The sequence below is a fragment of the Crocodylus siamensis genome, chromosome 14 (assembly GCF_052110815.1).
Source record: "Crocodylus siamensis isolate JL-2025a chromosome 14, ASM5211081v1, whole genome shotgun sequence".
Taxonomy (NCBI): Eukaryota; Metazoa; Chordata; order Crocodylia; family Crocodylidae; genus Crocodylus; species Crocodylus siamensis.
The window spans coordinates 2738908-2753538 of record NC_143408.1 but is presented as its reverse complement, the minus strand read 5'-3'; the positions used below and the strand labels follow the sequence as shown (position 1 = coordinate 2753538).

Below are 14631 nucleotides of genomic sequence, written 5' to 3'. Positions count from 1 at the left end.
CCTGGCAGCCTCCCAGCAAGACCAGATCTGGGCGTCCAGCTTCCACGTGGCGGCGTGTCCCTTGCTAGATGGCCGTGCTGGGCACGTGGGAGCTGGGGGGGAGGCTGGGGCTGCCTTCGGTCAGCAGAAAACCCCAAGGCTAAAGCCCGTGGAGCGCCAGGTTGAGCGGGGCTGGGCAGAGGTAGTGCAAAGCGGCAGGAAGCTGCATCTCAGCAGGCTGCGACGCCCCGGGTTTCTCCTCAACACTAGGGCTGCTGGGCCTGGAGAGCAGGTGTGGATGCAGCCGCCAGTAGGGACCGGGTGAGCAGCTGTGAGCCCGCATGAGCGGGGCCGGCAGGAGTTTGGGCCTGGGGGGGCTCCTCAGAGCCGTGGGGGCTGCATCCTGGCCTGGCAGAGACACCGCTCCCTGCTCCCAGCCCCTCCGATCTCTGCCTGCCCCTCCGAAAGCGCCCACGGAGAGGGAGAACGCAGAGGAAATCCCTCCCCTGCCCTGTGTTTGACAGGCCCAGGCACTTTGCCGCGGCCCCCAAGAAGGCGGCAGCACCCCCTCTTCCAGGGCTGTCCACGGGGCAGCTCCAGAGCCCCTCTCCCTGCCCCTGCCCCTTGCAGAGCTGTCGGCGTGAAACGCAGCCACCCTGACCCCACGGCGGCGTGGCGTCTGTCCCACGTGGCCCTCCAGGGGCCGGACTGCGCTCTCGGGTGTCCCTGGGTCAATCAGACGCCCCAGAGATCGTGGAGCCCCCCCCGCCGTGCTGCCGTCGCACGGGTAACGGTGACAACACTGCTCGCTCAGCACCCCGCAGCACCGTTCACGAGGCTGGGGCAGGGGCGCTGTCTGAGCCCCACGGGGCAGGAGGGGAAACTGAGGCACGGAGCAGGACACAGATTTGCCCAAGGCCGGGCTGTGTATCAGTGGCAGAGCTGGGGAAAGCACCCCGGAGTCCTAACGCCCACCCCTGCTCTTCTCACCCCAAATCAAGCCCAGGCTGTGACCAGGGAGTCCCGGGGGCCTGAGTCCCTTCTTTAATCGTGACATCACAGCCTTCCCATGGGGGCTGGGGAAAGCACCCAGGAGCCCCGGCTCACAGGTGCTGGCTCTGCCCGCCAGCGCACGCTGCCGTGCGCTCGGTCGGACGAGGAGCACCTCTGGTTCCCTTCGGGGAGCCGTTTCTACCGGCCTCCCTGGGGCCCAAATCCCAGCGCGGCCGCTCAGGGCGGCTCGGGGGGGAGGATCGGGGCAGCTTTATCTGGAGAGCTGCAGAAGGGACTGGCTTCCTGGGGAAGCTCCCAACATCCAGCTTCCCTTCCTGCCAGTAAACAGACTTCCCAGGCCCCGGAGCCCCTTGCGCTCACGGCAGGGGCTGGGGGGTGAGAGGAGCAGCCAGGCCTCCTGCGCGCCGGGGCGGTGGCAGCCGGGGGGGTCGCCTCCGGGCAGGGAGGGCAGGGGAAGGAAGCAGGGAGGAAATTCCAGACTTGCTTTCAAGGGGAGCTCAGCTACCGGGGAAAGACCGAGCTCAGCCCAGGACTTTGCCTCCCCCTCCAAGCCCTGTCTCAGGAAGGCACGGCCGCCTTACCTCTGTGGGTATCACGCGAGAGCCCAGCGAGGAGCCCCCAGACCCCGCTGGCGATGCTGCTGAGCTGCTGGGAAGACGAGCAACACCCCAGAGCAGGGGGTAGTACCCAGACAGCTTCCCTCTGGGCTCCCCTTGAGGCACTGCCCACAAGGAGGCACAGTCCCTGGGTTTTCCGGGATGGGGAAACTGAGGCGCAGAGCCCTGATGGGCTCGCAGCCACCCAGAGTCAGTCCCGGCATTCAGGGCCCAAGTCCCCCGTGCCGGTGCATCCTGTGCTGCCCGGGGAAAGCGATCTCTGCTACCTCGTTCTTGTCGCCGCCGTGCTAGCGAAGCCCTGCCTCACTGCCCCCCATGCCCTGTGCTGTGCTCCAGCCACTAGGCCACGCTGCCGCCCGGTGCAGGAAGCTCAGCGGTTTGCCGAGGGCGCTCAGCGAGGTCTCCGGGCCCTCCTGCCAGGTCTCCTAGTGCTACCCCAGCCCACGCTCCCGCTCCCTGCCTGAGGCCCATCGCCCCGGGCCACCCTGCCACTACCCTTGGGAGGCTGCTCCCGCCTCGGGGGCTCGGACCCAGCCAGGCTGGAATGCGGCGAGCCCTTTCCCAGGGAGGAGGGGAGAGAGCAAAGGGCAGCGGGCGCTGGACAGGTTTGGGGAGGTGTGAGCCAGGGTCAGGAGGCTGCCCTGATGCGCACGGAGACAGGGAGAGGAGGGGGAGGCCTTGCAGGGGCTGGTATGCAAACGCCCACCCCAGTCAGTGGCTGCGGGGGACTGATGGGATCAGGAAGGCCAGGGCTCTGCTCCCGGGCTGGGGTGAAGGCAGCTTGGCTTTCTAATCAGCTGGCTCTCCCGGCCCCTGAGCCCAGGGAGCTGGTGCGTGGCGGGGCTCAGCATGTGTCTGTGTGGGAACCTGCGTGCCCTCCTGGAGGGCGGGCAGCCCCCGGCTTTCTGCCTGCTGCTGGGCTCCCGCGGTGAGTCGGTGCCGCTCCTGGGGCTGGGCGGGTGGGGGGCCAGGCCCTGCTGCGGCTGCTGCCGGAGGGGCACGGTGGGCCGCGGTGACCGCTCTGACCTCTCTGCCGCAGACCATGTGGAGCCGCAGCGGCCCATCGCGCACGAGTGCCTCGGGGAAGCCCTGCGCATCCTGCGCCAGGTGATCAACAAGTACCCGCTGCTCAACACGCTGGAGACCCTCACGGCTGCCGGGACCCTCATCTCCAGGATCAAAGGTGAGATGGCCGCCAGGACTTGCTCATGGCGGGTCCCAGGCCAGGGGTGGCCAGTACCTGACCGGCTCAGCTGGCCCCTGCTGGTGTGGCTGCCTGGACTCCTGGGCATGCTGGGTATTCAAATCCCGCTCGGGGCAGCAAGGGAGGGAGGCTGGCACCGGGGCCAGCAGCAGAGCCCAGTCTGGCCCTTGCTTTGCAAAGATTTCCTTGATCCAAACCATAATGGCAACAGCTCGTTTGCCTCCGGGAGGAAGGAGCAGTAGGCAAAGAGGTCCGGGGCTCAACTCCCAGCTCCAGAGGGGCCGTGGCAGAGTGGTGCCCTTCACGCTGGCCTGGCTGCCTGGTGCAGTGGCAGTGCTGGGGGGGGACGACCATCCCTCCAGCCCCCAAGACCGCTTTTCTGCCCAGCTTCCTCCCCACAATCTATTCTGCAGGGTCCCTGCAGCCCAGCGCCTAGTTCATCCCGTTATTGGGATCCCTCTGCTGTCCTTGGCCCCCACAACCTGCTTGTTCTCACATGCTGTGTCACCCGCTCCTCAAGGTCACATGCCCCCTTTGCTGCTCGTTAGCGCACTCATTAGCCACTGCACTGAATTTAGTTAGGGACCCCATTGCAGTCGGTGGAGTTAGAGCAGGGACAGGTCCATCCTTTGCATCTCTCCTGGGGGGGCCAGAGCCGGCTGGGCTTTCTGGAGGATGCAGCATTGATTAGCCACAGTTGTCAAGATCCAGCCCCAGGGCAGCTGCTGGGAGAGGCTGGGTCAGGGCTGGGGGGGCCATCCCTGACAAAGGAGCTCCAGCCGGGCGTCAAGGTCTGGGCAGGGGAGGTGACCCTCTGGGCTGCAAAACCAGCCCTGACCTTGTCAGCTGGGCAGGCCTCACCCTGCTGCAATTGCCACTTCATCGGGGAAAGGGCTGGTAACCTTCCCCGTGATTGAATTTCCCCCGCTTGGCTGGGGTCAGGCCAGCGTCTGCCATGAGGCTTTCTCTGGAGAGCTCAGCCCCAGCTCTGGGCTGACAGGAGCCTGGAGGTCTAGGCTCCTAGAGTCCCAGCCCCTCCTCGGTGTGACAGGGCTTCCCCAGCTCCCACTCCTCTCCCCTGGGGGACCGGTTGTCCAGCAAAGGGTAGCAAAAATGCTGCACGCCCTCCTCACCGATCCAAGGGGACCACCATGCTTAGAGACCAAAGCGACAGCTAGCTCCTCTCTCCGGCCCCTGCAAGAGCAAGACACAGGCCTGGAGCCTCCTCACTGCCCCTGCATCTCTGCTGCAACTCCAGGTCCCTTCGGATTACAACCCCTGGCCCCTCCGAACACAGCTCCCCGTTGCCCCCCGCTTGGTGGGAGCGCTCACGCACGCAGGAGGCACTGCCAAACCCGGGAGGATGCCGCGCTCGCTCCTGCCGCGGCACCTGCTTTGACCCAAAGCAGATGACTTGCCACAGCAGCAGATAATCAGCTCCCCTCCAAATGACCTGGAGATGCCTGGTCAAGCGACTCGCCCGGGGAGACGGCACAGCCCCATCTCTGATCAGCAGCCCTTATAGAGGCCCGGGTAGCCCCTCACTCACGTTGGCGTGAATCCCGAGCAGCGAATGGCACGGAGCTGCTCACACGTGGCTGGGGGCAATGCAAGCTCCTTCAGGCAGGGCCCATCTCTTTGCTGTGTTGTACAGCGCCTGGCACCGGGGCGGGGGGTCGTGGCCTGCGAGGAGGGGGCATCCCTGCAATATAAAGAAGTGAGATGAGATTTAGCTCAGCGTGGAGTGGGAAATGCTCAGGACGTGGGCAGAGGCCCTGCTCTCAGGGACAGTCCGCGGGGCTTGGAGACTCTCGCCTGCATGGTTGCGATCACTAGAGCTAGGAAAGCCTCGGGACACGACGCCCTCAGCTTGCCTGTTGTGCTGAGCCAAGAGATACGGCCAGAGCCAACTCCTTCTAGGGAGGCATCTAGGAAAGCGCTTGAGGGGCTAGGGCACAAATACATGCCTGGGATTCCCTTCCCAGCACAATTCATCTTCCACACGCCGCAGCCCGGCGTGGCAGGCTACGAGCCTGCAGGCTGCTCTCAAAGGCCAGCTCCCCCAGCTTGTCAGCCTTGCCCAGCTCCGGGGGCCCTGGAGTCATTACCCGCGACGCCGGACTAGGCCGCGATGCAGAGGTCCCAGTGCAGGCGTTTCAGCATGACTTTCTGCAAGGACGGAAACCGTTCAGTTTGCTTTAGCTGGCTTCAGCTCCGGTCCTCGAGGCCCCACCCTCAAGGAGTGGGGGGATCAGGCCCGTGTTCAACATTTAGGGTTAAACTTCAAAGCCCGGGGTGCGGGAGAAGGGCTCACTCCACCTGCCTGGCCTGCCTCTCTGGTGTGATGGAGGTACCTAAACCAGGTCTGAAAATCAGGACCCTCAGACCCTCTGCCCTTGCTGCTGTCTTAGTGCTTTCAAGGGGAAACGCCAGCGTGGCTTAAGAGATGTCCCACTGGCTATGATGAAGAGTAGCCACGCTGGCAAGTCCACACAATTAGGGAAACGAGATGCTGATTAACATGAAAACAGGACGGATCCGCAGTGAGCAGCTGATTACCCAGGCGCATGGGATCCACCACCGGCGCCCACCCGGCAGAGCTCTCCGGGGACCGGCTGTGAAGGCCCCCGCGTAGAGCAGCCCCGAAGTGGTCCTAGTTTGTCCCCCAGGGATGAATTGGTCCCTCGGTAGCTGAAAGGTTCAGGGCGGTGGCGATCTCCTGTGCTCGTTCCCTGGTAGATGTGAGCAGGGGAGGGCTCAGCCTGTGAGGCAGCAGAGGATGGGACCCAGGGAGCCAGATCCCTGCAGGACCCAGAGGTTACAGGCCCTGAAGTCTGCGCGGGGAGCGCGAAGGATGTGCTATTGTTATTCTAACGTCTGTTTTATGGGTAGGGGCTGGGGCTTGGGAAGCTTGCTAAATGCCACAGGGCTGCACGCACTGCTCACAGAGGGTGCAACAGGTGCGAGAGCTCACAGTCAAGCTGGGGCCATTGAAATGCATGGCTGGGTCTGCTCGGGCTGGTTCAGTGCAGAAAGCAGGGGAGAAAAACGCATGATTTCGAAGAGCTGCCATCTCAGACGCAGCTGGGACTGCCCTGGGGGGCTCAAGATAAAAGCAGCGGTTCCTGCAGCAGGAGCTCCAGACTCGAAGCTTCCTGGCTGGGAGCTGGAGCAGCTCCCGGCTGCTGTGGGCCCGTCAGGATGGAGGGGCCCTTGTGGGGCACGTTCAACAGGGGTTCACCTGTTCGGCTGTCACCGGGGCCACGTCAGGCCTCATCCCAAGCCCAGCGAAGAGCATGGAGGGAGCTCCTGGGTGCCACTGCCAAGAAATCAGTCCTCCCCCCGAGCGCTGGCAGGTCCTCGTGTTTATGAGAGGCGGTTGTGTCAGGCTGCAATCCTCGGCAGGGCCCGAGCCTTTGGAGAGCCGTCGCAGAGGGGGAAGGGAAGGCTGCCTTAACCACAGAAGCAAGCACAACACCCTGCGTCACTGCCCTCGCTTCCTGGACACCGTAACCGCAGGGCACAGGAAGCACCTCCGTAGCAGGGTGGAACCAGATCTGATGATCAGCTTGTTTCGGGGGCCCCGGCGCGGGCCAGGGTCTGCGCAAGCACGACCGCGGCAAGCGCTGACGTGGGCGATGTCGAGAGCCCAGAGGTCACGCGGCAGCTAAACTGGCCGAGTCCAGGGGCGCGGAGGCAGATTCCCAGTCTTGGACCGGGAGACTTGAGTCTCCATCCTTTGCACCCCGCGCGGCTGCCTGCACTTGTGCCACTGGAGCGGCGGGGTTGTGTTTCGCTGCCACGTGACGCAAGAGGCAGGATGATGAATAATTGGGGGGGATCAGGCCCGCATTCAACGTTTGGAGTTAAACTTCAAAGTCTGGGGCGGGAGAGAAGGGCTCGCTCCACCTGCCTGGCCTTGCCCAAAGCAGCCTCCCTGGCCTAGGTTGGTGGTGGCCTTGGCGTGGCCCTTTCCATTGCAAAGCTACAGGTGCTCAAGGCAGCCCAAGACAGGAAACACGTGGCATTAAAACAGGGCTACAAGTCAACAGGGTTATTACCTGTGGTGAGGCCCATGGGAGAGTAATAGTGCAGCTCACCTTGGGAGAAACAGGGGCTGTGTACGAGGGGGTCCTGGCTGGTGCTGAATGGGGAATCAGCCCCTCTGGGGAGCAGTAAAAGCCCCATCAGTGGAGACATTTGCAGCTAGACCGGATAAACCCTGGGGGATCACTACACTGAGGACAATCCTGGATCCCCTCTTCCCCTGGCCCCATGCACATCCCCCACCAGGCCCTTCCCTTCCCCACTACGCGGCTCCCTGGGCTCTGGGACAAGGGCATCTAGGAGCATTTCAAAGGGTCCCCAGATCATGCCCCAGCTCAGCCAAGCCGAAGCAGTGCCCAGACCTAAGACTGCTGTGGGCAGCACCTGCTTGCCCAGGGGAACAAGGTGGAAGTGGGCCTGGGAGCCAGAGCATCCAAACCAGGCGGTGAGTCTCGGCAAAGCCAGCGTCAGTCCGAGACCCTCGCTAGCCTCCGCTAGACCCAGAGGCTCTGGCTCCACGGGGGTTTTCTTGCTTCCATCTCCAGGCTTCCACTTTGAAACCAACAACGAGACGGACAAGCGGGAGTTCGAGAAAGCCGTGGAGACCATCGCCGTCTCCTTCAGCAGCACGTAGGTGAACCCCAGGCCCCTGCGGGCGGGAGGAGATCTCCGTCCCCGCTTTCCCCAAATCTTACCTTCCCCGTTTTGAGACAGACCTCGCGTCCTTCCACTCGCCTCCCATGCACAAACGGCAGCTCCCAACTGGCATGTACTAGGACCCGAGAGAGACGTGCACACGTGCACACACACACATACACACACACACACAGTTACAAGCTCCTAGGTATCGCCCAGCAGGGATTTCGATTTTTTCCTTCCCTTGGGGCAGTCGAGATGCCACTGAAATGAGCTGGGCCAGCCCCATCGGGCAGGACCTATAAGGTATCGCTGTCTGCTGTTATCCCCCACAGCCCTGTCCAGCTGGCTGAGTCGTTCATCCGTCGTTCATCCTCATCCTCACCGTTGGGGCTAAATCCCCCAGGGCTGATCCCCTCCTCACTGAAGCTCCAGCCGATAGGCAGACGCAGGCTCCGGGTCCGGGTCCCTGCCGGCACCGTGGACCGCTATGGGATTGCCTTCTGCTCTGTAGCCAGCGGTACTGACTCACGGTCTCTTCCCTGTCCCTCCAGGGTGTCGGAGTTTCTCATGGGGGAGGTGGACAGCAGCACCCTCCTCTCCATACCTCCTTGGGACCAGAACCAGGTGAGTGATGCTCTCATGTGGGCCTCGAGCTGTAGCTGGGCAGACATCTGCTTCCCTCTGAACTCCCCATGGGGCCCTCCTCCAAGCCTGTTCCTGGTTGTCCCCTCTTCTCCTTCTCCAATGGGCTCATTTTCTGACAGTCTATAGAGAACCTCTACGGGATCCCTGGGCACAGGGGAGAGGACACGCTCCCTGGCACTGGAAACTATGACTCAGGTAAGCAGATGCCCCCTCATCTGCCACAGCTGGCTGCAGAGGTCAAGCGTGCAATATGCAGTGAAGCCCAGGCACCCTGCGAGCATCCTCCGTGCCCGCTGGACAACGTGCTTGTTTCAAATGGCACCAACATGCTCACGCAATCACCGAGCAGTGGGGCTGGAAGGGACCTGCAGCGGTCATACCTAGTCCAACCCGATCAGCTCTGTGCAAACCATCCCAGACAAATCCATCATCCAGCCTCTTGTTAAAACTACCACCAACCCTGACACAACACAAGACATCACACCCGAACCTGCCACTGCTAAAGCCACGGGACCACGGCAGCCAAGAGCCTGCTTCTCTAAAAGATGGCTAATATACATGCATGAGACCCCCAGTAGAGGCAGTGCCCCTGCTCCAGAGGAAGGCAACCCCCAGTCCTTCCCAATCTGACCAGGGGGTAAAATTCCTTCCTGACCCCGAATGTGGCAATCGCTCTGACCCTGAGCAGAGGAGCCAGGAACCTCTGGCTTTAAGTCCCAGCATTGGCACAGCCCAGTCGCCATCCCTAGTGAGTTCCTCCTCCAGTCCCATCATCCTCTTTCTCCCTGGGTCACAGGCCGTCTGTCTGCAGAGGAGGTGGACGTCATACTCCAGAGGTGCGAGGGCGGAGTTGAAGCTGCCCTCCAGTATGCCAAAAACATCTCCAAGTATATGAAGGACCTCATGTACTACCTAGAGAAGCGGACCACGCTGGGTGAGTGGGTAGCCGACATGCCGAGGCCCCAGACATTGTCATGGGCTGTAATGCCAGTCCTTCTGCATGCTCCTAGGGGCTTGGGGCTGGGTCCTAGAAAAGAGCTGCCCACAGAAGGCAGGTGCAGGGCTCTGTGCATGCTGCCATTTCTGGGTAGTGCTTCAAGAACTGATGTACCGTCTTCCCCAAAGCAGTGCTGCGGCAGGGTGCGTGCCTTGGTTTCACAGCCATTGTTGCTTCCTTCCTTTCTCTTCCAGAACTGGAGTTTGCCAAAGGGCTGCAGAAGATAGTCAACAGCTGTAAGCAAACCATCGCTCAGGAGGTAGGTGTTCCCATGCCACCCATGCCCACCAAGGCCACATCAGCAGCCAGAAACATCTCCCTTCCCCTCCTGCACGGGTCTGCAGCCTCCGGAGGGCTCGATTACCAGCTGGGGTGGGTTTTTCAGAAGCAGGCGTGGAGTTAGGCCAAGCCACCAACTGAGCTGAACCCAGAGATCAACACTGAGCCCTCCCAGAAAAGTCCCGCACCCCTCTTAATGTCTGAGCATCCTCCCCCACTGGCAAACTCCAATGCCCCACTCCAGCACCCCCGGACAGACATGCAGCAGTGTCAATGTGCAGGGGAAGAGGTTACTGCCCATGGTTATGTAATGCAGCAAACCCACAATGCTGTCCCCACCGATGCTTCAGCTTGCGAGGTCTGGCACGTCAAGCTTAGATCTTCTGACTTTCCCAGCTGTTTCAGCTCACAGGGGATGATGCATCGATACTTAAATCTAGCTCCAGGCTTCAGCCCACAGCACCCAAGTGGTGTGTGCCTCCCACTCTCCTTCACCCACACACAGCTGCAAGCGCTTGCCTGACCGAGGGCTCTGCCCAGCTGCTGTTGTGCTGACCCTGCATTCCTTTTCTAGTCGTATATGCCGTTCCTGTCCATCTACTCGCTGGCTCTGGAGCAGGACATGGAGTATGGCATCTCAACAGTGCAAGCTGCGGCCACCTTGCAAAACCATACCTTCTTGCAGGTGAGAGGAATGCGCATGTACCCCCACCTTGGTGCAAAGAGGCAGAGAAAGCCCTTGGTTTTGCTCTTAGGTCTGCACAGGACACATGGTACATTCGTGTTCCTGACTTAGAAAGAGGAAGCGCTATTTGAGTACAGGCCCTCCCCGCCCCAAGTCTGTTGCAGTAGAAATGCAGCTTTGTCCCTGGTGCGGGGGTCCCCATGCGCAGGGACCCATCCAAACCCCAGGTGCTGACACAGGGTTTTCACTTATCCCCAGCATGGGGAACCTGCAGCAGCCCCCTCCCCAGGACTTGTAAAACCATGTGTGCTGCCCAGCTGGGCTGATATAAACTAGCCACAAAGTTATTACACGTTATATGTGGAACTACTATGTGGCTTGTTTACTATATTATCATGCCCTAAGTTTGACTACCCATGTGGCTGGGTTACTAGTTAAGGGACAAAAATAGTGTCTCAAATGTAGCATGTTTCAGAGGCCTCAGGATACATTTGGCTTACTGCACTGAATTGGACGTGAGCTGGAGCCAGAGCAACTCATCCAACGTCCTGGGTTCTGGGGTGTTTGGATAAAGGGTCTGGCTCTTGGATGATACCATCCAAGGTTCAGGAAAACCAATCACCATCCTCCAGCCCCACTCAGAGCCTGAATATTTTCCCTTTCATTTAGACACAGTTTCACACATTGATCACCCGCAGAAAGCTGCCCAGCCGAGGCTGTGCACCAGCTCCAGTGAACTGATGCACTCGCTTAGAGCCGTCCTAAGTGAAACCGCATTTGGCATCCACTGAACTTGCGACTCTTTGTCCAGAGCGCAGCCCCACCCCGTAGCTGGGCATGACTGGCATTAGTGACTTGACAGCACTGCTCAGCGGTCCATGTCCAAGCCCTTCTACAAAAGAGAGAAGCATCCCCTTGCTCTGACCCCTAATAACGTTAACTGCAAACCACTTCGGGGTTCCTCCTTCTTCCTCCAGCCGCTAAGCATGAGGCGCCTTGAACATGAGAAACGACGGAAGGACATTAAGGAGCAGTGGCATCGGGCTCAGAGAAAGCTGGTAGGTGCTACAGAGCCGGGCTGCGCCAGGGGCTGTGTCGCGGTGGCAGCCGCCCTCTAACCGTGCTGTCAGACTCCTGAGTCCTTAGCACTCAGCAAGCACACGCTGCTGGCCCCGGACCCGTGTGCACAGAGAGACAGGCTCTGCCCCGACGAGCTGGTGGTCTGAGTCTCCTCCTCTGCTTGCTGGCTCCTAGCCGTGCCTGCGAGGAGCGTGGGAGTACTCAGCTCTGCGGTGGTTCTCGGGGGGTGGGGGGGTCTCTCTGCCCAGCTGGACCACATGAGGGTGAGGAAGCGGGAGGGCTTCACGGCTTCCGTTTTTCGCCGGGCAGCAAGAGGCAGAAGCCAACCTGCGCAAGGCCAAGCAGATGTACAATCAGCGCTGCGAGGAGCACGACAAGGCCAAGCACGTGACAGTGAAGGCTGAGGAGGAGCAGCAGAGCACCAGCAGCAGCACGGCCACCAAGACCCTGGACAAGAAGAGGCGGCTGGAGGAGGAGGCCAAGAACAAGGTGAGGGGCGCTCGGAAGATGTCTCTCGCTGTCCTGGGATGGAGGGCCCCTCTCGTCTCGCTCGAGGGGCAGAGGAAGGCAGGTCGTATCTAGAGGCCCTGTCCTCTGCCGGGCCGTCCCACGGAGCAGGTCTCACCTCCCGCTGTCCCTGGGGCTTTCAGGCCGAGGAGGCGCAGGCCACGTACCGGACCTGCATCGCTGACGCCAACACGCAGAAGCAGGAACTGGAGGACACCAAGGTGAACGTGCTGCGGCAGATCCACGAAGTCATTAAGCAGAGCGACCAGGTCATCAAATCGGTGAGCAGGGCTTGCTGGCTCGGCGGGGCACCTGGGGCTCGGGGCAAGCCCCTGCCGCGCACGGGGCTCTGGGAGGTCAAGATCTTCCCAGCTGTCCACAGCTGGGCCGGCGGCGGCTGCTTCTGAGGTTAGCATGGAGGAAGAGCTGCTTCCGGTCCCTCTGGCTCTTACAAGCCAGGCCTCAACTCGAGATGCAACGCGGCAAGCGGTGCCCCAGGTTTCTTGTTTCAGGTCTCCCCAGCTCTAGCAGGCAGGGTCTCGGGGCTGCTCTGCCCAGAATTGCTCCTGAGCCCCTCTCTGACCCTCCCTCCATCTGTGTCCCTTTCAGGCCACCATCTCCTTCTACCAGATCATGCACATGCAGACGGCTGCCCTACCCGTCTACTTCCAGACACTGTGCGAGAGCAGCAAGCTGTATGACCCCGGGCAGCAGTACGCCTCCCACGTCAAGCAGCTGCAGCGGGGAGACGAGCCTGAGACCCAGTATGACTTCGAGCCCTACGTGTCACAGATCGCCTGGTAGGACAGCCAGAGCCTTAGCACAGGGTCTGCGTCAGAGAGCCTCCGCCACCGCCCGGGACCCTCTCTCCTGGGCAGGGGTACTAAGCAGCTCAACCTGGAGAGAGCTTACGATGTGTCCTACTGGGAAACACAAGCTGGGTAACAGGATTCCCCCTCTCCAAGCCGGCATCCACACCTGCCCCTTGCAGAAACTCCTGCTGGGGAAGCCCAGGACAGGACTATCTGGAAGCTCCCAGTGTTGCCCCGACCCCTTCAGTTCCCCCGCTCCGATATACCTGCTCATCCCAGGTTCACCGTGGCTTGGGGATGGTGAAGCCAACTGCTGAGGCAGGCTATTGGGTATCCAGGATAGAGGGCAGACTAGTGAGTCCTTCCCAAGTGCCTCTTTCCTCTCCCCTTTACTGGAATGATTCCTTTTGTCTTCTTCCTGCCCCTTAGGTCGCCCTTTGCTCGGGCGCGGAAAGGCAGCTTCAGTGCCAACGACTTTGCAAGCAGCAGCGTGGATGGGGCTTCTCCCTCCAAAGAGGCGGGCATCCCCGAGGGAGGTGCAGCGGCCAAGGAGCAGCACAGCGGGGCGGTGCACGTCGAGCGGAGAGGTGAGCTGCTGGCAGGGGTCTCCAGCGGGCTGGAGCTGAGCACGGTCACTCTATTGCAGCCCCCCGACTAAGGCAGAGGAATGGAAAGCAAGATCCCAAGCGATCGCCACGCAGGAATGGGTCCAAGGCCAAGTGTGATACATATTGTGGAGGAGCTGGGGAGGAGATGTTGCCAACCTCATTTCCTAAAGGGTACAGGCGTTTTGGTCTGTCATCCCTCTGTTTGTTCATGTCCAGCAGACCTGTGGTCCTCCTAGCCCAATCTTGGGTCTCCACGTGTAGCACACAATGCGTGGGTTGGAGGCGGCATCACCATCCCTCCATCTACCCTATGGTATTGGTGCTGTCAGATAGGAATAGGTCTTCCTTACCCTGGCAAACTGCTGCCCTGAAGGACTAGGAGCTCTTGTGCATCTTGTGAACGAGTGTCAATGCAGAACCACGCGGACTTTGCTATCGGGGCCATTTCTTGATCCAGTTGCTCGGAAAGGGGTTGGCCGACAGCCGGTTTGCCCCTTCTGCACCTAGGACTCGAGAATGCGCTCTCGTGCATGGCAATACTCAGCCTGGTCCTGGGCTCCTATGGGTTGTTTCCATGAATCCAGCAAACGGCATCTAATGTATGAAGTGGTTTGCTTTGCAGGTGGACGGGGGCACCAGGTCCATAAATCTTGGCCAACGTCCGCCATTGAAACCGAAAGCGGCCTGGATTCAAGCTCAGGTAGAGTATCCTGGCAGCTAGGGAGCGGTGAATGGGGCACGGCGTTTGGGTGTGGGAAATGCACCCATCTCCCTTGAAGAGAGCCGGCTTGCCTAATCATCCCTCTCCGTCTTGCGGGTCATGTTCTGCAGGTGAATTCAGCCGGAAGTTGCAGCGGTTGTCTTCCAACGGCACCATGTCCTCCAGCGAAGAGCTGGAAGAGAAGGACGAGAACGCAGCCTCGTTTGAACAGAGTGGGTGATGGGGCGGGAGAGGCAAACAAATCCCCCCCCGCTTCCAAACCCAGGAGCTGGCACGCAGCGTGGCGCTGAAGTCGGCTGGTGGGAGCTCTTCCAGAGCTGCTTCCTCTTTCCTGATTACCTTGCGGAAACCCTGGCCGGCCTGCCCTACAGATAAGCCTGCACGCGGTGCTGTTGGCCATTAAGTCAGTAGAGAGTTGGCTATGAGACAACCTGGGGGCACCTTTTTCCTCCCCCTCCTGAAGTTGGAGGGGAGCACAGAGAACTTGAGCAAGGGCTTCTTTGCAGCTAGGAGTCTCCATGTGTCCTTACGCATGGGAAACCACTCAGGGGATCATGAATTTCCAGTGGAGGAAGCAGCAGGTTGTCTGACCCAGCAGAAGCGCAAACACACTCCATTGCCAGAGCCCTCAGCACGAGGAAGCCAAAGCACTCCGTTTTTAATGTAAAATGTAATCGCTCAACTCAGGCGAGGGAAAACTGGCAACCTTCAATTAACTAGGGCACGCGCTATTGAGCTCTGAGAAGCTGAGACCGAGGGGTGAAGTTAAAAAGCAAACACAATATTATTTTATCTTA

At 60.6% G+C, this 14631-nt stretch overlaps 1 protein-coding gene across 4 annotated transcripts in view; it reads left to right on the top strand.

Annotated features, from left to right (window-relative positions):
- ARHGAP45 (Rho GTPase activating protein 45) overlaps positions 1 to 14631 on the top strand; it is a 34478-nt gene that overhangs the window by 9887 nt on the left and 9960 nt on the right. For 2 of the 4 annotated variants that reach the window (XM_090027248.1, XM_090027246.1), the window contains exons 3-16: positions 2650 to 2793; positions 7407 to 7491; positions 8052 to 8124; positions 8265 to 8340; positions 8942 to 9079; positions 9337 to 9401; positions 9996 to 10106; positions 11084 to 11164; positions 11496 to 11675; positions 11837 to 11974; positions 12303 to 12493; positions 12935 to 13092; positions 13736 to 13813; positions 13945 to 14046. In XM_090027248.1, the coding sequence (XP_089883374.1) occupies positions 2650 to 2793; positions 7407 to 7491; positions 8052 to 8124; positions 8265 to 8340; positions 8942 to 9079; positions 9337 to 9401; positions 9996 to 10106; positions 11084 to 11164; positions 11496 to 11675; positions 11837 to 11974; positions 12303 to 12493; positions 12935 to 13092; positions 13736 to 13813; positions 13945 to 14046 (1620 nt within the window). Of the gene's footprint in view, positions 1 to 2353; positions 2539 to 2649; positions 2794 to 7406; positions 7492 to 8051; positions 8125 to 8264; positions 8341 to 8941; positions 9080 to 9336; positions 9402 to 9995; positions 10107 to 11083; positions 11165 to 11495; positions 11676 to 11836; positions 11975 to 12302; positions 12494 to 12934; positions 13093 to 13735; positions 13814 to 13944; positions 14047 to 14631 lie in introns of those variants that run through there. The other 2 variants (XM_090027249.1, XM_090027247.1) reach the window with 2 other exon arrangements.